Source organism: Columba livia, chromosome 4 (assembly GCF_036013475.1).
Source record: "Columba livia isolate bColLiv1 breed racing homer chromosome 4, bColLiv1.pat.W.v2, whole genome shotgun sequence".
NCBI classification, from domain to species: domain Eukaryota; kingdom Metazoa; phylum Chordata; class Aves; order Columbiformes; family Columbidae; genus Columba; species Columba livia.
Window position 1 is genome coordinate 23,488,178 of NC_088605.1, and position 27,582 is coordinate 23,515,759.

Consider the following 27,582-nt stretch of genomic DNA (forward strand, 5'->3'; position numbering starts at 1 on the left):
GATCATCTTTAAGAAGATTTTTATACTTTAGCACATCTAACAGGTGAACAATTAGGACACATTAATATAAAGATACCTACATCAAAAAGTTGCACATAATTTTTGATTAGATCTTCAATTACACTGACTTCTTCACTAGTTTGGCCTTTAGTTTGAAATAAGCATGAGGAAAACGCCATGGCTAGATTGTGAGGGTTCATATGATTTATTTCTGAACACTTCTGTACCCTGTTGAATGGGGGGGGGGGGGGGGGGGGGGGGGAAAAAAAAAAAAGTATTTAGAAGGTTTCATTGTTCCTTTAATTGTCTGAGGTTCCTCTACAGAATATGGAGTGCATTTCAAAAATAATAACTTCATTAAGTGTAACTAAAAAAATCTAATTTTTTTTATATTTATTTCTTTGTATTCTCTAACTCACATCTCATTACAGAAATTAAAGTTTATCTCAAGTAATACAAACATTATTTAGAATAGAATAAAAACAGAATAGTTCAGGTTGAAGGGTCCTACAACAGTCCAACTGCCTGACCACTTCATGGCTGACTAAAAGTTAAAGAATGATCTTAAGGGTATTGTCCAAATGCCTCTTAAACATTGATAGGCTTGGGGAAATCAACCACCTCTCTAGGAAACCTGTTTCAGCATGTCTCCACCCTCTCTGTAAAAAAATATGCTGCCTATTATCAAGTCTGAACCTCCCCAGAAGCAGCTTTGAACCATTCCCACACATCTTGTCCCTGGATCCCAGGGAGAAGAGCTCAGCACCTTCCTCTACACATCCGGTCTTCAGGAAGCTGTGGAGAGCAACGAGGTCACCTCTCAGCCTCCTTTTCTCCAAACCAGACAAATCCAGAGTCCTCAGCTTTTCCTCACACAACATTCCTTCCTGCCTTTGCACCAGCTTTTTTTGCCCTCCTCTGGAAACATTCATGGACCTCAACATCCTCCTTAGATTGTGGCGCCCAGAACTGTACAAAGTACTCAAGGCCACATCAATGCTAAATAAAGCTTTGCTATATTATGTTACATAAGTGTATCCTACAAACTTGTGATCTAAGATCAAACAAAATGAGGAAAGAAATTAGATCCTACTTAGTTTCTTTCTTTATGGTAAAATTTTCATATCAGTTCTGTTGTTTGCATGATGTGCCCTCTTTTAGAAGCAAATATTTTAAAATACCACAGAATTTTGGCTGTTATACACATGAATTCAAACTACTTTCAGAACTGATATAACAGCATATCAGTACAACCGAACTGGATATGATTAGAAATATTGTTAAACACAATACTCAATATAATCTTTATCCCAATAATGGTACCAATCAATTTAATAATCATATAAATAGTTTTTACAGGACATCTGCAATGTAACAAATTCTGAATGCAATGTCCTGTAAAGAAAAGGTTCTACACATTCTCCACCCACTACAATTCACCAAGAATATAATTTGACTTCTACAACAGATAACATAATATAGGGTGTTTCAAAAAGATGGACCCAATTTGAAATCACTGTATCTTTGAAGTTAGGTCCATCTTTTTGAAACATCCTGTATAATACAGACCATTACAATTAACATTTAACCGTGAAATATCAGAATAATCTAAGTAACAAAAATGTTTATGCATTTGCTGCTGTTTACTTGACCTAGAATATGAAATGACCTTTGTTAGTTAAACAAGGTTATATTTTAGATACTCTACTGCTATCTCAGTTGCAAAATGAAGCATTGGTGAAAAACAGAAAGGGCAGTTAATTCTCAAAGTTATTAGGTGAATACAGATTTTGGAGAAGGACATTTTCCCTGAAAAAATATTTTAATTTCAAGAACCATTTGCAACAAGCCTCTGGAACACTAGCGGACTGGGAAAAATGAGTTTGTATAAAGAAGCTACATCAAAAATTACCCTGCTTGGACACATACACTGGCAACCCTCCCTCGCTGTAAGGCTGTTCCATCCCATTGATATTTATAGATATCTACTGCTAAAAAATACAATAGAAGAAAAAACACATTATAAATTAAAGGGAATCAAATACAATTAATCATCACAACTAGGTAAGCTTTTGATGCTTACTAGTTAATGAAACAAGCCACATTTCACTTGTGGTAGAGCTATACTGAGAATACATTACAAGAATTTCTCCAATACAGTGCATCATTTGCACTGACCTGTAAAGATGTTCAATTAAAGCAGCCAAAGTTGCCCTATTCACTGGTGGAAGTGTTCGAATAAAAGCCCCATACTTCCTCACACGTTCCTTTTCACTCTGTGTATCTGTCGGAAAATAATAATAATTGGGCATTAATAACAATGCACACAAAAAACAACAGCAGTTCTCATTAACTCTCAGCATCACTTAGTCATTTAAAATTACAATTTAGCCAATCAGAGTCTTCTTCATAATAGTATAATAGATTGTCAGTATTGCTATTAACAAAGTCCATTTTGTACACCAGTTCAGGGAAATGGCATCAGCAATAAAAAGAGACAGTTCTACATTTAAGCACCATTTGCTACAGTTTAAGATTAAATCCCAGGAGAGCAATTGCTTTTCCTCTCAAAGGTACTTAATCTGTAGTTTGTGTGTGTACATGTATGAGTGCACCTGCCTATGCACGAGCGCAAATGTATGTCTAAGAGTTCCCAGAGGTGAAACAGGAAAAGACCTTTTAATCTTTGTTATTTTTATTGAAAAGGGTCTCAAGGCCCAAAGTGGTTTAAAGATCCAAATATATAAGACAGATGAGAGTAGAGCAAAGTGGGAAGGGTGGTGAACAAACTGGACAAAGTTACATAGCTGAACAGTGGCAGAGCCAATGGTGGGAATTCCAGTATCTGAGACACAGTCCCAGCTCTCTGCCTTCAAGTTAAGTCTGCATGCCTCTGCTGCACAGATACTACAGACCATAGTAATCCTGCTCAGGGCATAAGCAAAGCTAATGTAGATTTTATGTATTTATTTGTCTTTTTGTTCTCAGTCCTTTGCTTCACTCAAGTTTCTGAAAAGAAAAAGCAGAACTTTCACCTCTTCCAGCTGATTGCTAGCACTCTCCACTAAGTACTGCACTATGTTTTATTACTTCAGTAATTGGAAGAAAAAAATAAAAAAAAAAAAGTTTAAAGGTCTTTATCTTAAGAGTTTTAGTCTTCCCACAAGCACTGTCAGTGTCCCTTACAGGACAGAATTCTCTACTGTAAAGTTTAAGCCTCATGTACATTTTATCCCCATGTACAGATGATCAGGAAGTTAAATCACTGTAACACCATGATGCACTTTCAAAAAAGAGCTAACTTGAACTTAAACTGCAACAGGTACAACTATTTCTGATTTCTAATAAGACTAGAGCAATCTTGTGGTAAGAGAATAAATTCTTGTTATTATCTCCTGTAGTTTGTTCAAATCAAGGTTAGAGGTCAAAAATGTGTAATATTCATACTTGAATTTCCCAGACTTCTAGTGGTTCATATTAAAGCAATCTCTATATGTTTGAACTTCAGCAAATCAGAGTAATATGGTTTTACTATCTTTTTTTTCAAGACAAAACTTGCCACACAGCAAAGAAGCCTATATAATTTCAATGTCTTAAAGCCGAAATTAATGTTCTTTCTTAGCTTTTCCTATGCATCTGTTATTGCTACGCATCATCGCCAATTTTATAGCACATTTTGGGAGGGAAAGAGTTTGTTTCCTGCAGTCTATATATTCTGCAATATATAAACAAATAGAAATAAAGTTGTTTTGTAAGAGCATCATCATTTATGTAATAAGTAACTAATTAAAATTTTATTAATATCATCATTCAGTTTTCAACCATACAGAGACACACATCCTCATATATGAAATACCTTACAAATTACAGTTTGGGCTGAAGTTAGTTAAATTTTCTTTCAGATTAAATTAATATTTCTAAGGAAAAAATGAATTATTTGGTACACTGCTCATATAGAACTTTCTTAGCATAAGTCCTTAGCATAAGTAACTAAGTTTGCTGTGAACTTTCAGACTTTCTGCCTGTTAAGCAAAAAGGGCCCCAGAGACTATTCAAGCTATAGAATGAAGGAGCTTTGAATTGACAAAAGGAACTACATCCCTAGAGATAAGTAAAGGAATGGAACAGTGTGTCCATAAGAAGTCCAGACACAGAAGATCGTTTTGGTTATTGCCAAGGGCTTATTTATCTTCCCAGTTGCAGGTGCAAAATAGCAACGGAAAGTCAGGACTTTGACTGATGTCTAGTCTGGTCAGTAAAAGACAAATAACTATCAGCAGAGATCAGAAATTACCTGCCTGATGAAAATGAAGAGATCTAATGAAAAATGGGGAGACCCCAGACTCTAATTTTACAGTTGACCAAAACGGACACACAAGGGGTGTGTCACCCAGCTCAGGTTGCTCTACACTGTACCTTATAAATAAATAATTTAATTTCTGGAATCTGTGGCTGAACCTCTGCTTCAGGAAACCTAGGGAAAACAAACTTCCTTAACAATAACTTTGTGTGAATGTTCATAAAAGGTATTTGAAGAATTTAAGCAGCAAGCCTGTCATTTAACTGTCATGCAGATAATAGCATCAGCATTTGAGAAACCTGATCTAGTTGAGGATGTCCCTGCTCACTGCAGGGAGGTTGGACTAGACGACCTTTAAAGTTCCCTTCCAACCCCAACTATTCTATGATTTTGCCCCTTCTGCATATGGCCAAAAGACAGAGTACAGGCTTTTCCCCTATCCTACCATTCATCTATTTCTTGAATTCTACCATAAATGCCTCCACAAAATATTAATTATCACTTCTTACCTTTGCTGATCCAACTACAACAGAGTACAATCCTGGGCTACTGTTTACAGAAATATTGTCAAGGAAACATTGCTACTTGTTATTATTATTCTCATTCACTTAAAGGCAATAAAATGACCTCTGATTAACATAGCTCTATTGCAGCTCAGCTCTAGATGTTTGTTTTCCTCACTATAATTGTTTTGCCGGTTATCAAATAACCTAGGTCAAAGGGCAAGTAATTAACAACTACTTCAAATTTGATACTGAAAATGTACCTATAACCTTTCTAGTATTGAGTGTTATTGAATACATTACCTAAAACAGAGATCCAAAATGGATAAAGTTCTTTAGTGAGAAGTGCGTCATCTATTTGAGAAAGGAAAATTTTCAATACATCAGTCACATCTTCAAGCTGATGTTTTCCTGCTCTTAGTTTAACACTTCTTGCATCTTTTTTGAAGCTTTCCAGCAGTTCAGCCACATTGGAAGAATCACCATTCTTAAGGTAGATCTGCTTGCTACCTAAACCTAAGTTACAGAAATACAGGAGAGAAAAATAAATAAGTGTAAAATCAATAATTCTTTTAAATATTCCAAACATTATTATATGAAAAGCATATCTGGCTGTCAAACACATCCTGTTTACTACTAAAATCTCTCCTGTCTTTTGCACATACTCACTTTTCTAGTAAAAACACTGCCCAGTCTGCCTACACCCAACTATAGTCATTAGCACTTAAAAGAACAAATTCTGTCTGCAATTGCTAGCCTAAAGATATGTAAATCCTCTCAGTCTTAGGTCAGTTTGCTCTAGCAAAGACAAGAGTGACTTGCAAAACACCTAATCAGAAACTACAGACACTACTGACCTTGCAGCTTTAGACATTTTGAAGCCCAAAGAAGTAGTTGAGTCTTGTTTTAACACATCTCAAGACTGTTGGATAAAATGTACTTTACCTGAACATTGCTCGTTATATGCTAAAATGATTACATAACCAATATGCAAATGTGTAACCAATTGGCTCTTTAGGACTGCCCCGAGTAGTGATAAGATTTTGTATATAATGGCTGTTACTTTTTTTTCTGGTCTGCTGGCTTTATTCCAGCATCCACGCTTATGCAACTCTGTCATAAACAATATCTTCATCTCTGTGTACTACAATTTGTCTTATCTGCCCTCTGTTTCACAGAACCCTATTTTGGGCACAACACAACCAGACCTCTTTGCAAAAATACATATCATAATACTAAGCAAGCCTGCAACTTCAGTTTCAGGAATACTTTACAGGCAATTCAAATTCCAAAATCTCTTCAGGACTTCCTAAAACAATAGTTCCAAAAGGCACAATAAAAGAAACAAGTTTTGATGACTGGTATTGTATTACACATAAAATACAGCCGTTTTCATGAGCAAATCTATCACTATTTTATTACCGTACTGACCAACCCAACTTGAGACTCAGTAAAGGATTATGGTATTCATCCAACCTGAAACATTTCAGTCTTAAAAGCTTCTAAATTAGTAAAAATAATTCCTTTTTATCTGATTTTTTCTCATGTTCAGGAAGACATCAGGCAGCCACTATTCTTGTGTTTAACAACTAAAAACATCAAAGACCCAAGCCAACTTCAAAGAAAATTCATAGTCTAAACCACAGTCAAGAGTACCTTCAATTACTGCATACAAGAGTAACTTTTTTTTTTTAACCTGTGGAAGATGTTGGCATAGATGTGCAGTCCTGTTGTCTCTTTGTATTTCCCACATTCCCCACATTTCTTGAAAGAGAATAATATTTTATTTTAAAAAAAAAAATGTTTTTCTTATGAAACCCGCCAAATTAAGTATTCTTTCAAAACCTTTTGTTGTTAAACCCAGCAGGCAGCTAAACATCACATAGCTGTTCACTCACTACCCCTCAGTGGGATGGGGTAAAGAATCAGAAAAAAATTTAAATCTGTGCAGTTTAAATGGGACAGAAAAGGAAGGGAAAATAATAATTTAAAAAAATAATGTAAAAAACCCACAAGTGACACACAATGCAATTGCTCACCACCTGCTGACTGATATGCAGCCAGTCGCCAACCAGCAGCCCCTAGCTAATTTTACCCCTAATTCATATACTGAGCATGATGTCGTATGGTATGGAACATCTCTTTTGTCAGCTGGGGTTAGCTGTACAAACTGTGTTCCCTTCCAGCTTCTTGTGCACCCCCAACCTCTTTGCTGGCAGGACAGTATGGGAAGCTGAAAAATCCTTGACTTGGTGTAAGCACTGCTCAACAGCAACTACAACTTTAGAATGCTATCAACATTATTCTCATTCTAAATCCAAAATACAGCACTGTACCAGCTACTAGGAAAAAAAATTAGCCTATCCCAGCTGAAGCCAGGACGCCTACAAAATCATATTTTATGTTCTCGCAATCCGCCTTTCCTGTAATGCCCACAAGCACTACTATTGGATACTGCTCTTGTGTTGCTACTGTTAGGAACAGCTGTGGATCCAATAGTGTTTGTTATCTGTAGACCACAACTACAGACAAAACCTTTACCATGACGACACAAAAACATGTATAAATGCAAGTAATGCATACAAATAATTCCTTCAGCTTTCAAATGAGTATTTTAACATCCAGTAATGCTGATCTTGGAAAAAAAAACAAAAACAAAAAACATTTTCAATAGAAACCTAACATATCTAAAAGCCATTAGGAAATTGAATTTTAATTTAGAACACACAGGCTTGAATGTTCTGAGAGGCAGACATAACTACCCTGCTTTCACACAATTTCAGTGCATGAAACAGTGCAAACTATACTTAGAAAAAATTCCTATAGCTAATGATTAAAAACTAATTCAGAAAAATCTTTTTTTTTTTATTGGTTTCTGGCAATAATTGTAACCCAGACAGACTGCAGTGTTGTCATATTCAAAAATTATTTACTTAAACTTCAATCACTCGAATATAAATTAGTCTCTCTCATAATGACAGAGGTTATAGACACATTTATCCTAAAAACAGATTTGTATAGAGTTGATGTGTATTTAGCATTTCACAAGAAAACTGATTTGCAGTAGTAAAAAGGACACAGACATCATCTGCACGTGATCTAATGCTACAGAAAGTTCTGCTGGTAACATTTACTTAAACAAGCAGTAACTGACTGTATGACTTCAGTCATTATGCTGAAAAAACGGCAGCCTCAAGATTGAACTCAGCTCTACAGTTAGTATCAGCTTCCCAGAAGATGTGTTTACCAGTGAAGCCATTGCCTTTCCTAGCTCATGTAGCTTATTTTTAGGGCTGAAGTGTTTTGCACTGTGGCACTGGACCCCAAGGCTGAGCTATATCAGGCAAACACATAATTTTTTTAAATTGGAACGTGTCAATAAAGGGCATCTACCAACTTGTATTTCCCCAAATTGCCCATTCTCAGATGTGTCACAGTGTACTTTAGCATTGCATCATAGAGCAATGAGGATACTGAGGAATATGGTTTTACAGTAGATAATATATAAACTCATTCAATAAGACCTGGTGGTGTGGGGGCTTAGGTATTATAGAAATTATCTTAGGTTGAATAAAATCCGCTATACCTACCATACTGTGTAACAAACGCTATACAGCTGTTCACTATAATAGGAACATCATTTTTGCTGAGCTGCTGATCTTGTAATGCGTTACCATCTGTACTTGCTGCTTTTTCAATTGCAGTATACCAGACCGTGAAATCCAGCTTCGTATGGCCATGGATGTATAGTGTTCTAAAATGTACAAAAATATTTTGAATGCAGGAAAGAAATAAAAAACTGATGCCATTGTACTACAGTAACATAGCAGATATCTGGAACAGATAAGAAATACTTAGAATAAGACATCAAGGCACCTTCCACCACAAAGCTGTGGTGGTGGCCTATTGTTACAGCATCTTTTTTTTTTTCCCCAATTACATTTGTACTAGCAATGTCACAATAAATGAAAGAAGATCCATTAACACCGTGAAAGGACCTGACCAACATTATATTTACTCTTCTTCAATCTCCTTCCTACACTGTGCATTCATAAGCCCAAATCATAGTGAAGTGGGAAACAGATATAGAAACAACTTTCAATACTGGAAAAGGCTTTCCATCTTCTCTATTTCCCACCCCTCCACACTTCTGTGGAGAAGCTGGAACATATTGAACTTCCTTCACATGTACCAAAATGATCACCCCACAGGAAACCACAGAGCTAATGAACATGTATGAAAAACCTAAGAGCTGAGGTACAATAAACAAATGCAACACTCAAATTACCCATTTATCTCAAAGAATGGCCCTGTTCAGATATTATTTAAACATGTTACAATGGTCTCCTCTGTTTACCCTTGACAGGCTAGCTTCTAAGACACAATTCCAGGAGTGAAAAGTTTAAGGATATATGTCCGCCATATACATATATGTAACAAACAGCTGTTTCAAGTGTTCAAATAGCAAGCAAACTTGCATACATACGTACTCTTTGTCTCCCAGTGAAGAAACATTAAGGACTGATTTCCTTTAATGACAATTTAACTGCTAATTAGGAAAAGTTAAAATGTTCTACTGAACTTCTATGAAAAATACTTTCATCAAAATATAAACAAACTTTAATTTTTATTATTTTATTTAGGGAAAAAATACAACAAAGCATTTTATATAGTGATGGAATGTTTAATTTCGATTTTTTTTTTATTAGCATCTTTCCATTTTGCTTTTATAAACATTTTCTTCTAGCATTCCTATCTTGATAGGAAGTGAAGTGAGGATACAGTCAATGCACACACACAGACACGGGATCTGAAGCATTCTCAGGAACCACCATACAAACTTAGCCATTCAGCAGCAGAATAGGAGACACTAAAGTGTTTCATCTTACTAAAGCTCCTTTTTAAAAGTCTCTACTTCATGAGTCCGGAAGTCATATTAACCACCACACATGCCTGGCTAATAGAAACACTCAGCCTCTCTCTCTTCCATTAAGAAACAAAAAACAAAACAAACAAACAAACACACACCAAAAAACACCAAACAACAACAACAACAACAACAAAAAACAAATAAAATAAAACAAACAAACAAAAAAAAAACCAAACACAAACAAAAGCAAACAAAAAACCACACCAATAATTTGCATAAAGCTCTAAAGTTTGTACAGAAAAATGGATGTGTCTAATTCAATACTTTCAAATATTTCCTGAATATCTGTCAGAATAGATATCCTATAACCGTGGTTCTCAACCAATGTTTTGCAAACAACACATCACACTGACATCCTCCAGTATTGCCGTAGCCATAAGCAAGAAGAAATGAAAAAGCCTGAACTGAGTGGAAGAGTCTGACAGTGCACGTAACACTATTCCTTTAGTACTATCATTCACAGATCAGCAGAGGTTAGGACTATGATTTATAAAATATTTATGGTGCTTCCCAACACAAGAGATGCACACACATATGCATATTCCTGCTTTTTATTTTCCCTGCAGAACAGGATTCACATTACAGTATTATGCAAAGGATAAACGGAAGTCTCAAGAGATTATTTTTTTTGTTATATAAAGAATTACGATAGGTACAGGAAGCTGCATTTTGTAAAGCGAAATTATTATTACATCTAAACAAGAAAAGGGCAACTCTGCTGTATATGAATGAATTGGTACCAGAGGAGGAGAGAGGAAATAAAGTAGTGTATTGAACTTCAAAGGTAATTTAAACTTACCTGTATTTTTTTCACAGAGATATGAAAGTCTAAATCATATAGTCTATGTATCTTCCCATCTTCTCCTCAATGTATCAAATTAGAAAAAAAAAAAAGTATCAGAACTACCAAGAACTACCCAGAGATGATGCTCTAATTGTTTTCTAAAATCTGAAAAGCTGTTGAGTTAAATTCAAATTACGGAGGAGCAATTAACAAAGAAAATGGGGTATCTGGACAGCACCAACACAGTCATGAAGTAGAAGCTGCTGCTAAAAAAAAAATATAAACATGAAAAATCTTGCTGCTATTGTGGAATTGTGATTGTTCATGAAAGGCAACTAATTATTTTCCAAACAATTATTAACTTTGCCCAGTCAAAAATGTCCAGAGCACTCACCTAAGAAAGTCAAATAAGTGAGAAAAGCAATTTCAGCATTTACTACAACACCATAAAAGAGAAGAGGGAGGAAAAAAAAATGAAACTAGTATCAGACACAGTTCAGAATTTAGTCAATTTGCTGTGTAAGTTGCTTAGAAAGCTCATCTCGGACTGCAATATTTTTGGCAGAGAAAGAGCAGACTTAGGGTACATTTAAGTCACAGAAACATACAACAATATATGAATAAGAAATTAAAGCATTCCTCCTCATCGTAACACTTTCAGCCAAACCCAACAACACTTTTTTCCTACTTGGAAACCCTTTTTTGATCTCCATGAACCTGAAAGGTTGTATGAAAAGGGAAGGGGAAATAGTTACCAGCAGAAAAGCAGAACTTTCCTCAAAGCACAGCAGCAGTCTTCTACAGAACTTCTTGAAGTAACAGAGACAGCTTTTCAGATCTAGCTTCTGCTTTCAAGTCAATGTCATCATCCCTTTCGCAGTTTTCAGAGATAGTTCGGTGAGAAATACATGTATTTCTTATTACTACTAATGCTATTATAAAAATTTAAAATTATATTAAATGCAAGGCTTGAGACTCAACATAAAAACACAGGCTGAAGTGCACTGATGTCCCATGTGCCACAAAAGTGAACAACCATCTCAAGAGTACTTCTAATCTTATAGAAGTAATCACATTTGAAACAGTTTTACAGCAATGTTTACAAAGATCCATCAGGCAGAATAACAACTATGTTGCAGGGGCTCTGAACTGAAATGCATTCCTATTACACAATAGAAATTCAGCACCTTCTATATTATGTTTATATATGTGCTACTTCTTCCAGTTAAAAAAAATTGATAAAGAGCATACACTTCATAACAAATAGTTGGCATTAGCGACTACACGGTGAATAATGGCAGTTTTTACACTGCAAAGTGTGAAGCACATACAGTCCATAAGCAAGAAATTAATAATTTAAGTACTGGAGTAAATAAGAGACCTCATCAATGTAGGTTTCTGCCTTAGCAAATTGAGGCAATTGAATTGGCACAAATGACGGCAGCAGTCCAAGATCACCTAGTCTCAACATCAAGGAAACTACTGTTGCCTTTCCAACTTTATTGTGGACTACCATCACATCCTCCTGCACCAGTAGTCAGACAAACAACATATGTGACCACACTTCATCCACAACAGTGCAAGGGCTTATCTTTAACCCACCTTGCAAAGTCTCCCAGCTTTAGCTATGTCTGTATGCTCACACAATTCTGCATTGGGAAAGCAGCCATACTAAGGGATTCCGGGTAAGGGTTGTGGGGAGAAAGGGTAAGAAACAGACACCAGTACAACTCAGTGCCCTCCAACAATTTTCAGGTGACGTCTGAAAACAAAAGTACTAAGAAGGTATGCATTGCTATGTAATTATATCAGAATAATTAAACTGCAACTAAAGCATGGAAATTCCACTAGTAATTACAGATTTATAATAAAGGTCAGCAATATTTCTCCAAGGGATATTAGGGGTCTTATGTCCAGCACGTCATACTGGAAGCACAAGTTCTTTCACTAATCTGAGTCCTATGTTCAGATAAGGGCTATGACCTTATTGGCATTACAGAGACATAGTGGGATAGCTCCCATGACTGGAGTGTTGGAACGGAAGGATACAGGCTCTTTAGGAAAGACAGGCAGTGGAGTCAAGGAGGGGATTTCAGCCTCTATGTGGCTGACTGGCTGGAGTGCATGGACCTCTGCCTGGGGAGGGGTGAAGAGCTGACCAAGACCTTACAGGTCAGGATTAAAGGGAGGGTAGAGACAGGTGAAATTATAGTGGGGATCTGCTACAGGCCACCTGTCCAGGAAGACCAAGCAGATGAGGCCCTCTATAGACAGATAACAGCAGCCTCACGTTCACAAGCCCTGGTCCTCATGGGGGACTTCAACCACCCTGATACCTGTTGGAGGGACAAAATAGTAGGGCATAAGCAATCCAGAAGGTTCCTGGAATATGTTAATAACTTTCTTCTCCAAGTGATGGAGAAGTCAAAGAGGAGAGGTACTGTGCTGGACCTTGCTCTCACCAAAAAGGACGAGCTGGTGGGGAATGTGAAGTTCAAGAGCAGCCTTCACTGCAGTGACCATGAAATGGTGGAGTTAAGTTCCTTAGGGCAGCAAAGAGGGTGCACAGCAAGCTCACTACCCTGGACTTCAGGAGAGCAGACTTCAGCCTCTTTAGGGATCTCCTTAATAGAGTACTGTGGGATAAAGCTCTGGTGGAAAGAGAGGCTCAAGAAAGTTCATCAATATTCAAACATTACTTCCTTCAAGCTCAGGAACGACGCATTCCAACAAAGAGGAACTCAAGCGAAAACACCTGCACTGATCAACAAGGAGCTCCTAGACAAATTCAAACACAAAAAGGAAGCCTACAGATGGTGGAAGCAAGAACAAGTAGCCTGAGAGGAATACAGAGAACTTCTCCAAGCAGCCAGGGATCAGGTTAGGAAAGCCGAAGCCCTAATAGATTTAAATCTGGCCAGGGACATCAAGGGCAAAATAAAAATGTTTCTTAAGTACATTGGTGATAAATAGAAGACAAGGGAAAATGTGGGCCCTCTCCTGAAGGAAACAGCAGACCCAGTTACCCAGAATACGGAAAAGGCTGAGTTACACAATGACTTTTTTGCCTCAGTCTTCACCAGCAAGTGCTCTAGCCATAATGCCCAAGTTGCAGAAGCCAAAGGCAGGGCCTGGCAGAATGAAGAAGTGCTCATTGTAGGAGAGGACCAGGTTTGAGACCATCTAAGGAACCCAAAGGTGCACAAGTCTATGGGATATGATGAGATGCATCCTTGGGTCCCTCTCCAGCTTTCCTGTAGGTCCCCTTTAGGTACTGGGAAGCTGCTATAAGGTCTCACCAGAGCCTTCTCTTCTCTAGGCTGAAAAACTCCAATTCTCTCAGCCTGTCTTCATAGCAGAGGTGCTACAGCCCTCTGATTATCTTTGTGGTTCTCCTCTGGAGTCACTTCAACAGGTTCATGTCTTCCTTATGTTGGGGGTCCCAGAGCTGAATGTAGCACTTCAGGTGGGGGTCTCATGAGAGCAGAGTAAAGGGGGAGAATCACCTCCCTTGACATGCTGCTTACACTTCTTTTGATGTAGCTTGGGATACAGTTGGCTTTCTAGGCTGCAAGCACACATTGCTGTACAAGCTGAAGAGGGACTTTCTACAAGGGCATGCAGTGACAGCACAAGGAGTAATGGCTTTGAACTGAACAGGGAAGATTTAGATTAGCTATAAGGAGGAAATTCTTCACTGTGAGGGTGGTGAGGCACTGGAACAGGCTGTCCAGAGAAGCTGTGGATGTCCCATCGCTGGAAGTGGTCAAGGCCAGGCTGGATGGGGCTTTGAGCAACCTGGTGCCCTTGTGGCCAGGAAGGCCAATGGCATCCTGGGGTGTATTAGAAGGGGTGTGGTTAGTAGGTCAAGAGAGGTTCTCCTTCCCCTGTACTCTGCCCTGGTGAGACCACACCTGGAATATTGTGTCCAGTTCTGGGCCCCTCAGTTCAAGAAGGACAGGGAACTGCTGGAGAGAGACCAGCGTAGGGCAACAAAGATGATTCAGGGAGTGGAGCATCTCCCTTATGAGGAAAGGCTGAGGGAGCTGGGTCTCTTTAGCTTGGAGGAGACTGAGGGGTCACCTCATTAATGTTTACAGATATATAAAGGGTGAGTGTCAGGAGGATGGAGCCAGGCTCTTCTCGGTGACAACCAGTGATAGGACAAGGGGTAATGGGTACAAACTGGAACACAAAAGGTTCCACTTAAATTTGAGAAGAAACTTCTTCTCAGTGAGGGTGACAGAGCACTGGAACAGGCTGCCCAGGGGGGTTGTGGAGTCTCCTACTCTGGAAGCATTCAAGACCTGCCTGGACACCTTCCTGTGTAACCACATCGAGGTGTTCCTGCTCCAGCAGGGGGATTGGACTAGATGATCTTTCAAGGTCACTTCCAATCCCTAACATTCTATGATTCTGGTCTAGTGGAAGGTGTTTCTGACCATAGCAGGGGGGATGGAACTAGATGATCTTTAAGTCTCTTCCAACCTAAACCATTCTATGAATATACGATTATTTCTGGATTCTAGAATTTTGTGTTCATAACTGCATTTTACAAGAAATCTTACTGCTATCAAAGGGTTAAGAAGAAAGCCTTGTAACTGATGAGCCATCAGCATAAAAAAAAAAAAAAAATAAATGTGCCAGTATGTAGGGAAGGTGTACTATCTATAATAAGAAAGAGCTAACTATAGAAGAAGTGTAACAGGAAAAAAAAAAAAAAAAAAAAGCAGCACCATCTGGATTACACTATGGTCTGAAAACATTCACTGACACCTAAGTGAAAGCCTGAATGATTACAGGAAATAAATAAGAAACATTTGAAACTGAATTGTCTGCACAGCTGTTTTACCTTCAAGAATGGCATTAGATATTTTGCACTAAATTTTATATAGAGAGGATATATTTCAAAATTACTGTATAAAGCTGTTTGCAAACACCTTTCCTCTTTTCAGTGTACATATCCCTCTCTTGACCTCGGTTGAACTACACAGGAATAGTTTCTTCAGTATGTAACTTCTGTTTGGATGGCAACAAGAAATCAAATGTCACCAGTCATCACAAATTTTACAAATAGATAGGAGAGATCAAGGGGAAAAAAAAACTCAAACTGAATATGAAATAAACAAGAGGACATCTCTAGGTGACAGGGGTGGAAGTGTCAGACTCAGAAATCTAGAAAATGGTTTGCACTTCTAGCAAGTCAAAAACATTTTAACTATGAAAGCAGAACATAAGAGGAGGCAAATGACAGTATTGTGAGAAGTCAGGATTTCCAGCTGGGTTGGAGGCAGTTCTAATAGTTTGGACAAGAGAGATCAGAGCACAATAAAATTTCAATAAGTGCTACACGAAAGGGAGCATATTCCTCCCTAATTTACTTGAGCAAATATACCCAAACCTGAAACATCTTTGAGATAAGAAAAATATAAGCTAGAATTACAAAAAGTCTAGGATTATTGTGAAAATTTAGGAAGTAAACTGAGCTTCAAAAGCAACCACAATTTTCAAAAAAGAAACAGTCGTGTTGAAAATGTTTTAACCTGTTTCGGCCTCTCATTATACGCTATTGCTCTGCAATGTAGAGTGTGATTACCACTTCTTATTTTTGATCTGCTAGTCTTCTTTCACTGAAAGTGTCAGTCAGAGAATAAATGAACAGCAGAATTCATAGATTGATTGCAATTATTTCAGCAGTAAGACCTGGAAGCTTATATAATTCTGAAACTGTTTACTTGGGCATGAAATCACACTTCAGTGAGAAGTTTGTTTGCAACAACTTAAGTCATTTTTTGCCTACAGTAGCCAATGGAAAAAGTGTAAATGAAAAAGGTATATGACACATGCAATGTACGGTTTTCCCTAATTAATCAACCCAATGACTGAGACTTGAAAAAAAAGGCATATTTGTAAGTAATGGGAAGTTAGTTTGAAGCTAGTAATAAAATGAGCAGAAGAACAGTATGAGCTTCAGTAGAAAAATACTCCAGGTATTTCTATTGCATTTTGTAATAAAATCTAGCAAGATATTGTAAGACATTGACCACACTTATTTCTTTATGCAAAAATGGGTGTGGTTGTTTAACATATTTTTGTTTGGGTTTTTTTGTTTGTTTTGCTTTGTTTTGTTGCGGTGTTTGTGGGGTTTTTTTGGTGTTTGTGGGATTTTTGGTTTTTGTTTTCATAACTCTAGAAAAATCTTACTTGTTTTGGTTTATTATTGCAATACCATTTTGGAGGATTTTATCATTTATCCTGCATCTAAGTGACTAATAAATTACCATGAAATACGTCAATAGATCAGTATACACAGTCTCTTCCAAGCGATTACTCTATGCCAAAGGTGGCATTAGACAAGCACTGTTATAAAATAAAAGATAAAATAGGAAAACCTAGAAACTATGATACATCATTTAGTTGATGCTGATGATGTCTCGACGGTATTAATTCTTTTATCTAGGGTTTGCAGAGGCAGGAGGAGGTTTGCTGGTTTTGTTTCCATTTACAATAATTGAGGCTAAAGATAAAGGTGATTTAATATGTAATCATTTTCCCCACGCACCCACATTAAATTTCTTATCACTGCAAGATGCAATATCATGCAACTGTGCTGAACACCTGAAAACTTTTGGAGTAATATCCTATGCAAGAATCATTATGCCAAGGCTTATATACCCATATAGTGTTTGAACGGTTAAGATAAAGTGAACACTATGCATTTAAAATCTTCATGGAAGTCTGCAGTGAAGAAAAATTAAACATACTCGTAGCCACCATAAATCAGCCATAGCCACTGTTGAAATTATTTTCAATTAGTTCCAAATTTCCATTAAACTAACAAAGCAGTTCAGGAAAAACCTACCCTCACTTGACAGAAATATTATAGTTAGAGAAATAATAAAAGCTAACTTGGAGCTAGAGGTTTTGCTCAGCACTGATATCTATGAAACCAAATGCACAGTTTGTATTAATCCCTTGGACTGCAGCTTGAATAGGATACCTCTAGTTGCCTGCTTGGTCTATGCATCTTAATGTTGAACCTTTCAAAGTGTTTCTTTGAAATTAAAAAAAAAAAAAAAAAAAAAACACAAAACGAAAGCAAACAAACAAACAAAAATGAAAACAAAACAAAACACACACAAAAAACAACCAAACAAAAACACACACAAACCACCAACCAACCAACCAAACCACAAAGAGGGAAACAACAGGAAAAAGTGTTTGTTTCTGATCTGCATCACCTTACTGAATTCTAGAACTTACATAGTATCTTACGAAGAGTTACAATTCAGAACACAAAAGTTAAAATGAGTGTCTCCAAAAAGCTTCTCCAACTCTGAACAGATGTCAAAGGTATCTCTGGGTTTTGGTTGTTGTTGTTTATCCAACAAAGAGTAAAACAATCTTCCTTTATTAACCTGTTACTGGCTGTTCAGAAGACTGTGTAAATACTGCACCACTTCTTACACAGACATTTGCCCAAAAATCATTAAAAAACAAAAAAAAAAAAAAAAAAAAAAAACAACAAAACAAACCACGAAAAAACAAAAAAAAACCCAAAACATCAACCTATTACAAAATAAGAATTATTTTCAATAATTCTACTTTCATAATTGAATTTGTATCCATATATGAGGCAGAAATACCCTACCTCACTTCAAGTTTCAGCCTCCCATATCACTATATTTGACAGCATCATCTTAGCAGAATATTACCTACTTGGAAACAGATACAGATCATGTTTGCTTCACAAGTATGTTTTGTCTTGTTTTTTTCTAGCTAGTATGTTGTTAGGTGAGATCAGACATTACAATAAGACTAACCAAGGGACTCATACATACCCCCTCAATTCCAACCTGCACAGAATGAGACAGAGAATTCTGGGACATAGGAGTGACAAAAAATTTGAGAAGTGGTAAATACTCCAAAGAGGTACTCTTTCTTTACAGAGTAAAAGAAGTTAGGTCCTTTTGAAGAAGCCGTTATTGGCAGACTAATCTGACTGGGAATAATTCTCTCAGTGGGAAAACTGCTTTTAATTAAGCAGTACTTGTTAGCATTTCCTGACACAGACATAGAATGTAATTAATACACAAAGACTTTCCCTCCTTTAAAAAGTCTGCAATTTACTCTTCATTTACTCTTCAGCAACCACAAGTGAAAAAGCTCCATGACTGATCAGCAAGAATCCTGAGACATCAATATAAAAGCAGATCAAAGCTTTATTGAGATGGGAACTTTACCTTCCTTTTTCAACAAGCAGCAGGACATCTATTTTCTCTCCATTTTGCATCACACTACTGATTGCTGAAAAAAAAAAAAAAACACATACAAATTCATGTTCTACACAGACATGTACACATAAACACACACATGCACATATTGATATGTTTTTTCAAAATTACCTTTGGTGACAAAAGGAACATGGAATTCTTAAACATTTCAAATAAAGAATGCTGCTGATAATAGAAACAAAACTCCATAAAAATACCACAATATACTCACATTTACAAGAAAAAATAATACAGAAAGTTATAAAGAAAGGTTAAAGAGGTACGTTTTAACATAAAAATATGCTACAGTATTTTATGATATCAAAATTAAACTTAAATATAAGTTTTAGATTCAAAAGCAAGCTGGATTTTTTAATCCATTAATTTACCTGCACCCTAATGCCTGCAGATATTTACAATAACATGACCTGAGTTATACTGTGAAGATGACTGTCACCATTCTTTATGTTGTCTTATGCTATCCATGCTAAAAAAGCAGCTGGCAAAACACCTACATTATACGTAATACAGAAAATACATCTGGACAGTTTCCAGTAACAGTGCATATAAAACTATACTGTGCACTATACTAAAAATGGTAAAATAAATGTAACCTGTTTACTAACTCAAAATTCTGAAAAGTTAATTCTTTCAAAGTTTAGGTCTTACATATAATCCACATCTTATCTCAACTAGTTCCCAGAGACAGTAAAGTCCTGAAAAATCAGTGAAGCTTAATAAATATATCCTGATGCACTTTTTTTGATGTTTTTGTATCACACATACTCCTGACCTCATTTACATTTCCTGAGTCAAACACCAAAAAAGATAAGTGACTATACTTCCACTGATGATTCATTATTTGGCAAGTTTCAATTACACAATTCAGTCTCAATAGTGGAGCAGATCTAATTTGGGGAAACCAGAAATAAGAGAAAGGACAGAATTTTCCAAGAAACACAACTCTGTTATCTAATATTGAAAAAACAAAACCCATTTAAAAAAAAAAAAAAAAGAACCAACACAATCTTCAGCTGAAAGCTAAATGTGGGTTTCATTTCTGTACTTGAGATACAGAGAGATTTTGAATGTTTGTATGATTAGGGTAGAAGCAATTGCACTTGCATTATCAAAACTAACACACAAAACAGTTCTCCTGCCGCCTAATGTTTTAATTTTGAATCAAAATCAAAAAGTATTCACAAGTTAAGAGATAGCTGGAGGCATATAAATACTCCTGATTAAAAACCATCTTCATGGTGTTATTGTATTATAGTAAATGCAATGTGGCAGTAAATAAATAGTAGAAACCTCAATGACATTTAGGCAAGTTCCTGCAAAACAGTCCACCATCGGGCAGCATTGACAAAGAGGATCATCAATAAAGAGCAAAATTATCTTCTCTATGTTACTTTAATATAAAATCTCAAATTATTTTTGCTTTCCTACACAACATATTGCCTTGTTCAATATAAAAAACAAGTTGGACAGATAAGCTTAAAGAGGATTCAGAGCATAATTACAGACAATGATATAAAATTAGTCATAGAAGACCATTTGTATAAATATTCTCATCTTTCTACATCATGATATTGAGCAAAGAATATTTTTAGTATCAGAAAAAAAAGAAAAGTCTATTAGTCTATGAAAGAGTTTTCCAAAAGAATTATAATTTTTCCAGTACATTTGAGTATTTTAAAACTAGGCTTGTCAATCAACTCCAGAACATGTTCCGCAGTGAGTACTTCTGCCCTGCCAAAAATATGAGACAATAATCCCAAAAGGTCATGTATTATTATTCAGTTCTGTTCTCTTGTAAGAAATATACTGTTGTAACCGGAACAAAAATTGTCTTCATTCATTATGAAGCTGTGAAAATTCTCTCTCGTATGTGCCACTAAGTAGGGAAAAAAATCCAAGACAGAACTTTAACACCTTCATATTTAGATCAGACTTGGAAAAGAATCTGGCTCATGCAAAGGATTAGATACTGAGTTTCCTAATGTTTATGACTTTGAAATGTAATAGAAATGTCCTTAACAGTGAATAAGTTCCATAGAGTATTTCCTGAAATCTAGATGTTAAGTAAAATTCTTACTTAGTTCTTGCAGCCTCCTTAGATATATGGAATCCTCTTCAGCATTCTCCACTTCAAGACAAAAATAAAGGCTCGACTTCTCTATAGCAAACCAGCCTTTTCTCCACTGATCCAGGTTATGGCAATCTTTGTAGTACAGCTGGCCAATCAGGTCACAGTTTCTCTCTAATAAGCATTCAGCCACTGGGGGAACAAAATGCTACCAGATAAAATGGGGTGAGTCAGATGAAGAAAAAAAAAACCCTCTTCCCCTAAAAGAAAACAAATCAAGATACTGCAAATCTATAAGATTCAAGGATGAAAGTCACAGTAAAAATAAAAAGACGACTTTCAGATTTATCATTTATAAACCCATATATAGACTAAATTTATGTTATAAAATCAAGTATAACATTTTTTCCATTCATACTCTACAATTCAAACATTTTTACTTTTTAAAACACAATTGATTTAATTAGCAATGTGACTATTAGCATTTGGCACTGTATAAAATATGGTACTGCTTTATAAATTCTGTTTCTGGAAATAAAATAATAGAATTGAAAGCACAAAAAACATAGCTGAAATAAATTCATATAGTTTATGTCTTTATACTAGGAGAATCTTTAATATATTCTTCAGGTTGGCATTAAAATGTTGCTGCAATTCCTTTTCCATTTTATTTTATTATCTTGTTTCAAATATTAAATCACAAAAGTTATTTCTTCCTGCCGCACAAAAAAACCTTTACACACAAGATAGATCTGTATTCATCACAAATTATTTCTCAGAGGATTTTAAGCTAACAATGACACTTTATTCTTTGTGCAAAGGCTCCTGGCCTAACTGGAAAAGATAATCATCAGCATTACCTTAGTTATTGCACAAGTCCATTTTCTCTGTGAATATGCAGTTTCAGCTCCAAACAAAAAAACGCGTTCCGACATTAAGTAGATTTCAAAGGTAAAGATGTCCCTAAAGCAAGCAAGAGGAAAAAGGCAGCTCTATTTAGTTTTCATAACAGTAGACACACATGAGTCCCATATCTTTCTCTATTTTTTATTATTTCATACCTATGGAGTGAAATTTATCTACTTTTCTTCTCCAATCTTAGAAGTACAACCCAGCTATTAACTGAGCATTTTAAAACACAACACGAGCAAAGTGCTTTTAGGTCAACAATACATGTTTAGAGGCTACTGCACAACAGTTTTTTCAGTAATTCTGAAATTAATACTAATGTTTATATATAGTCATTAAAATTCACAGAGAAATTTTTGCTTTTGCAAGTTCACATGATTTCAGCATGTATATTTTTGTGATGCATTCAAAACATTTTGTTTGGGTTTAGTATAAGCAGACATTCACTGAATGGGAAGTTGTAACTGAGTTACCACAGAAATGTTGGTTCAAAGGGACTTTTAGATGTCACTTGGCCTAATCTCCTGCTCAAAGCAGGACTATCACTAACCATCAATCAGAACCACAATGAAAAGCCTTGAAAACCTTTGAGGATGCAGAATACTATTTCTCTCAGCAACCTGTTCCTGTTCACCACCATCCTGCTAATGAAGAGCATTTTCCTGTCATCCAGCCTGAATCTCCTACGCTGAAATATGTGGTCACTGCCACTCCTTGTATCACCTACCACCACCAAGTGGATCTTAGTTCTGTCATATTTATCACTATCCTTTGAAGCTGCTGTAGCTCAAGAAGTTCTTAACAGTTGTTTTTTTTGTTTTCGTTTTTGGTTTTTGGGAGGTCTTGTTTTTTTCTTTTTAAAAAGGGTATCATACTTGAACAGATGAATCCTGTTTTTCCATTTTTAACTGACAAATAATCAGGATAGTAAAATGAGAAATAACAAACCAGTTGAAACTGGGGAGGAATTTGGAAAATATCTTGCTTGACTTAGGGTGAGCCTTTAACTTATAAATTATGGCTCAATGATTTATAGTGTGACTTCATATGTAACCTCTCCCTGGAAACCAAACAGATGGAGTATGCTTTTACCTTTCAGTGCTGGAGACTGAGATTTGTCTAAATGTTGAGAACTGAACATGAGTCAGTTCTCTCATTTTTCAATAACCACTCCAAAAATCATATATAAGTACTTAATTCTGACTAGTAGAATAGAAATTTTAAGGACTGTTTCACTGCATGAAATACCAAGTTTAGGGAAGTTTCTCATAAAGCTACCCAATTGCAGGTAAAGCACAGAAGGTTAGTCATTCCCTAAAAGCGAAAGTATTTAGGTATTATCCTGAAGTGGAACCATTTGGAGATGTAGGAAGCAACAGGTTAGATTCAATGACAGCAGAAGAAAGTGTTAGTTTATTTTTTCTGGATACCACAAAGCTATGCTACTGCAGAACAGTGAAGGTCATCTTCGCTGTACTTTACAGCATGTTGAGGCATCACCATGTTTCAGGATTTCTCCACTCTGAATGCACTTTGTCTCTGTAGTAGCTGAAGTCCTTTGTTCCCATTACCTTTCCCAGAGGCTCACTGATTAGACCCTGTTTTCTTTGCAGACACTTTTGCTTTGTACCTACAAGCATTACAGTACTATACTGCAGAAAGTTCTTATTTTACATACACACACATAAATAAATAAATTTTAAAAGGAGTGTTATGGAGTTTGTTAGACAGATCCAAAGTATAGTTTAAACAAAAATGTTGCCCTCAAAAAAATCAAGTATCACTGTGATGCAACTCAGATTTAGATGAATTTCCACAAGGTGTTTTTAAATGTATAAATGGGATATGAATTAAGTTTTAGAAGAAAAAGAAGACTACAAAAATGTTATCTTCAAACTAATATAATGTTCAACAGTTACAGTGTTGTCCTCAGCTGCAAAACAAGGAATGGGTTTCAAAGGCCGATAGATCTATGACCAAAACCAAAAGCACAGTGGAGACCTCTAATCTGGTGCATTATTATCAGGAAGAAACAAAGCAAGAGTTTTGGCTTCAGGCAGAGGTCAATCCCAGAAAGAAAAATGAGCATTAATTGTACAATTTATCATCATGTAACCTTTTAAGCACTGAGGATATGCATTACAGTTTTAATAAGAAACAGATGTATCTAATTTATGCTGCCCTTTAAAATTACCCTAACATTTTCATTATGTCAGATAAAAAAAAAAGGAAAAAAGAAAATCTGCAAATACCACTTAGCACTTTATTTCTTGAAGTCAACATAAAATAATTCAGCTTTTTTCTAAATCGCATGTTCAAAATTCAGGAACAAATGATCAGCTCTCAAAACCCAGAATCAAATCTTGGAAATACCCGAGTTTGTTTATTGAAATATTAATTTCAGAACCTACCCTCTATTTAAAAAGAAGTCAGACTTGTGTACTACAAGACAGATAACTTCACTGATGTCAATCATACCATTAGGAGTGGTAGTTTTATCATTTTCATAGTAGCTCAGAAAGCCACTTTCCAGAGTGCACCATCTTTTGTTGCAATCTGTGATTAAAGAAATAATAGAAAAGTCAGTTGACTTAATCATAAAAATTACCTCTTCCTATAGAATCTGCCTCACAGAATGCATAGCTCTGTTGTAATTAATAGATTTATGATGAAATCTCAGTCTCATTGACTTCAGTAGGCAAAGAAATCCATGTCTGTGTTGATACTACTTAACCTACAGAAACTCTAGCACATGGTAATTCAATAAAATAATATTTCAATATAACACACATTTTTGCTTTATGAGTTTACTGAATCACTTCATAAGTTAACTTTATCATTGTATAGACCTTTCACTTGCTGTAGACCTTGACGGAGGAAGAGCTAGTACACAACACCATGTTACATGTTTAGCAGAAGAGAGCTAAGGAAGCAAAAAAACCATGCTACTAAGTTAAAAACATTGACAGCTACCTAGAACAATATATTCTGACAAGAGCCAATAGCGAAATGAGCAAGTGAATCAGTGTTCATCAGCAAAAAAAGGGCTACTCTTTCTTTCATGGTACTGAAACTAAAGGCCAAAACGAAGTCAATCTGTCCTCCACTGTTTGGTAATGCTTGGATGACCACTCACTGTCACAAGATCAAGGAAAACAATTTAAGCCTTTCAAATAGTCTAGAAAAAACAACGTCATACATGCCAGAACTTGTATCCATTGCACACTACTAGAAAACACAAGGAAAACACTATCAGAAGTTGTGTTATATAACTTGATTTTTTTTTTTTTTTTTTTTTTTTTTTTTTTTTAAATATGCTACCAAAATAGTAGAGGATGACAAACTGTCTGCCTACTTTCTAGATAGATCAGTGGTTGAGCTCAATTCTCTCCTACTGCAGGCTCAAGTGTCAGATAGTAATGAAACTGTACAGAATTTATTCCTGTATACTGGGGGAGATAAATGGATGTATTGCAGACAGGCGGGAGCTACAGCCATTTCAGGATGGCATGTTCACATTAGAATGAATTGGAGATCTCTCTTGTTGCAATTCACATACAGACCTGGCAAGGGTGAATTCATTTAGCAACACTGTAGTTTACAGAATACTAACATTTGTAGGGTGCTTTCAACATGTAATAATTTGCAGTTTCTGGCAATGGTTAACTTACCTAGTTAAGAATTCTATCCTCAAGTACCTTGGCACTGGATATATTAGAGTATTTAGTAATTGCCATATATACTTAATTAAAAAAAGAATACAAGGTGGAAGAAAAAAGTCTGGAGAACTTAATTAAATATGCTAAATAATACTTTTAAGACCAAATGTCTATTTCCTCTTATGCACCTAAAATATGAATACAGCACAGGACGTAGCATATTAATGACTATTTGCTACTAAAAATACTAATCCATCAATTCTACCTTGCATCTAGTTCTTATAATATAATTCGAGGTGCACCTATCTTGAGCCCACCTCTGCAGAAATGCAGATCTTAAAATACTCTGTTTATTTCTACAGGCTTTAAATTCCCATACAGCTGCAAATATTCTGGTAAGGTACTTACGAGAATTTTGTAAAAAAGCTCTGGAAAAAGCACACACACGCCAAACACACACTCACCAAAACAACCAACCAAAAAAAAAAAAACCAAACAAAAACCAAACCAATCAAACAAAGAAAAAAAAAAAAAAAAAACTAAACAAAACCACAATAAAAAACACCCCAAAAAAAAAAAATCAAACTGCAGTGGTACTTAGTCAATATTTAGTATATAATCTGATGTTTCATGCAATTAATTTTTCTGTTAGTTGATCTGATTTATACATGTTTTATAAATATCTTGGTATTATTTTATTAGTATTTATTTGTATCATACTACTTGCTATCTAGTTCTATCTATATTGTCTAAATATGTATTTTAAATATTGAAATAAACATAAGATAAAGGATTCGAAAATGTATAGATTTACAGAGTTGAGCACCAAACTCAGAGGTTTTAATTGTTTAGGGTTTTTTTTGTCCCCCAGCTTTCCCCCTCCCATCCCCTAAAGCCTATTCTACAAAATAGCTCACTGTTCCAATATGCATTAAAGTGTGTCAAGGCTTTTAAGAGGGCTCCATAAAATGTTTTACACTAAAAACAGAAGCCAAAAATCAAACCTGGGCCACTAAACCTCTAACCTTTACTTTTTGATCCACTGCATCAGAATAGCACCACCGTTTGAGGACTCTTCCTGCTGATCAACAGCTGTTAATTAACAACAAACTTCTTCAGAAGTTACACACCCCTGCTGAAATCACTGACGCTGTTATAATGAGAAGTACACACAATGCTGGCTTACTCCCTCCTGCACTAGCTGAAGCCCACATAATGAAAAACTGGACTGTATTTCCAGGTGTTCCACCTGGTTTCTCATAAAACCTGGGTTCAATTCATAGCAATGAAGGATTTCTTGAGTGTCCTTTTACCATCAGGGCTCAGCCCACAAAGGGATAACAGTTTTCTGTGACAATAAACACAGCAGTTAAATTTTCAGCCCTTGGCAGTAAAGGCAAGGCTGACAACTGCCTCAGAGATTCATAACACTGAGAAAGAACTTAACTCTAATGTTTAGACAGCTTTACAGAGAATGCTGCTTCCTCTTTGGTCCAGTGAGAACTCAGTTCACAGCAAGTCAGAGCTCATTTCTTTTCTCTAGAAGCAAACAGCTAGGCCACTTTTTGGTGTAATGTGGCCTTCTTATTTGAATCTTTACAGGCAGAGGAGGGAACTGAAACTGTATCTGTCACATATTAGCACTCTAACCATCGAATTATTTTCTGAAAACAGTAAGAAGGAAAAAAACTATTACCACTTATTCCCAACAATCTGCACTACACATATATCCCATATTACTTTCTGTTAATGTGATTTTATAAAGGCAAAACCAGTTCTTGACGTAGGGGAGAAAAAAACAAATACAGAAAACAGATTACATGTTCTATGTTTTAAATAGCAAAAAACCCCAGTTCTGTCATAATACTTCTTACACATGGCTGAGACCTACTAGAGCCCTCAGGCAAGAGCAGTTTCTAATTCCAAATTGCAGGGATTTTTGTTGTTGTTGAAAGGATGTTATTTTTACATCTTCCTCCCTTGTTCAATTTGTCATTTGTTTTCTTCTACTGCAAATGGTCAGGGAAACCTATCTTGCTATATATCCATAGAGCATCCATTCCAGAACCATCAGGTCTGACAAATACATGTGTAACTCAACAGTAATGCAATAACAAAAACAACAACCAAAAAAA

General features: G+C 36.0%; 1 protein-coding gene across 2 annotated transcripts in view; it reads right to left on the bottom strand.

Annotated features, from left to right (window-relative positions):
• The window catches only part of ARAP2 (ArfGAP with RhoGAP domain, ankyrin repeat and PH domain 2), a 143,210-nt gene that overhangs the window by 47,942 nt on the left and 67,686 nt on the right, over positions 1-27,582 (bottom strand). For both annotated transcript variants that reach the window (XM_065060699.1, XM_065060698.1), the window contains exons 16-23: positions 24,200-24,344; positions 21,740-21,842; positions 20,889-21,087; positions 18,761-18,824; positions 8,394-8,557; positions 5,107-5,319; positions 2,179-2,284; positions 81-228 (exon numbers count right to left, since the gene is read on the bottom strand). In XM_065060699.1, the coding sequence (XP_064916771.1) occupies positions 81-228; positions 2,179-2,284; positions 5,107-5,319; positions 8,394-8,557; positions 18,761-18,824; positions 20,889-21,087; positions 21,740-21,842; positions 24,200-24,344 (1,142 nt within the window). The remainder of the gene's footprint in view (positions 1-80; positions 229-2,178; positions 2,285-5,106; positions 5,320-8,393; positions 8,558-18,760; positions 18,825-20,888; positions 21,088-21,739; positions 21,843-24,199; positions 24,345-27,582) is intronic.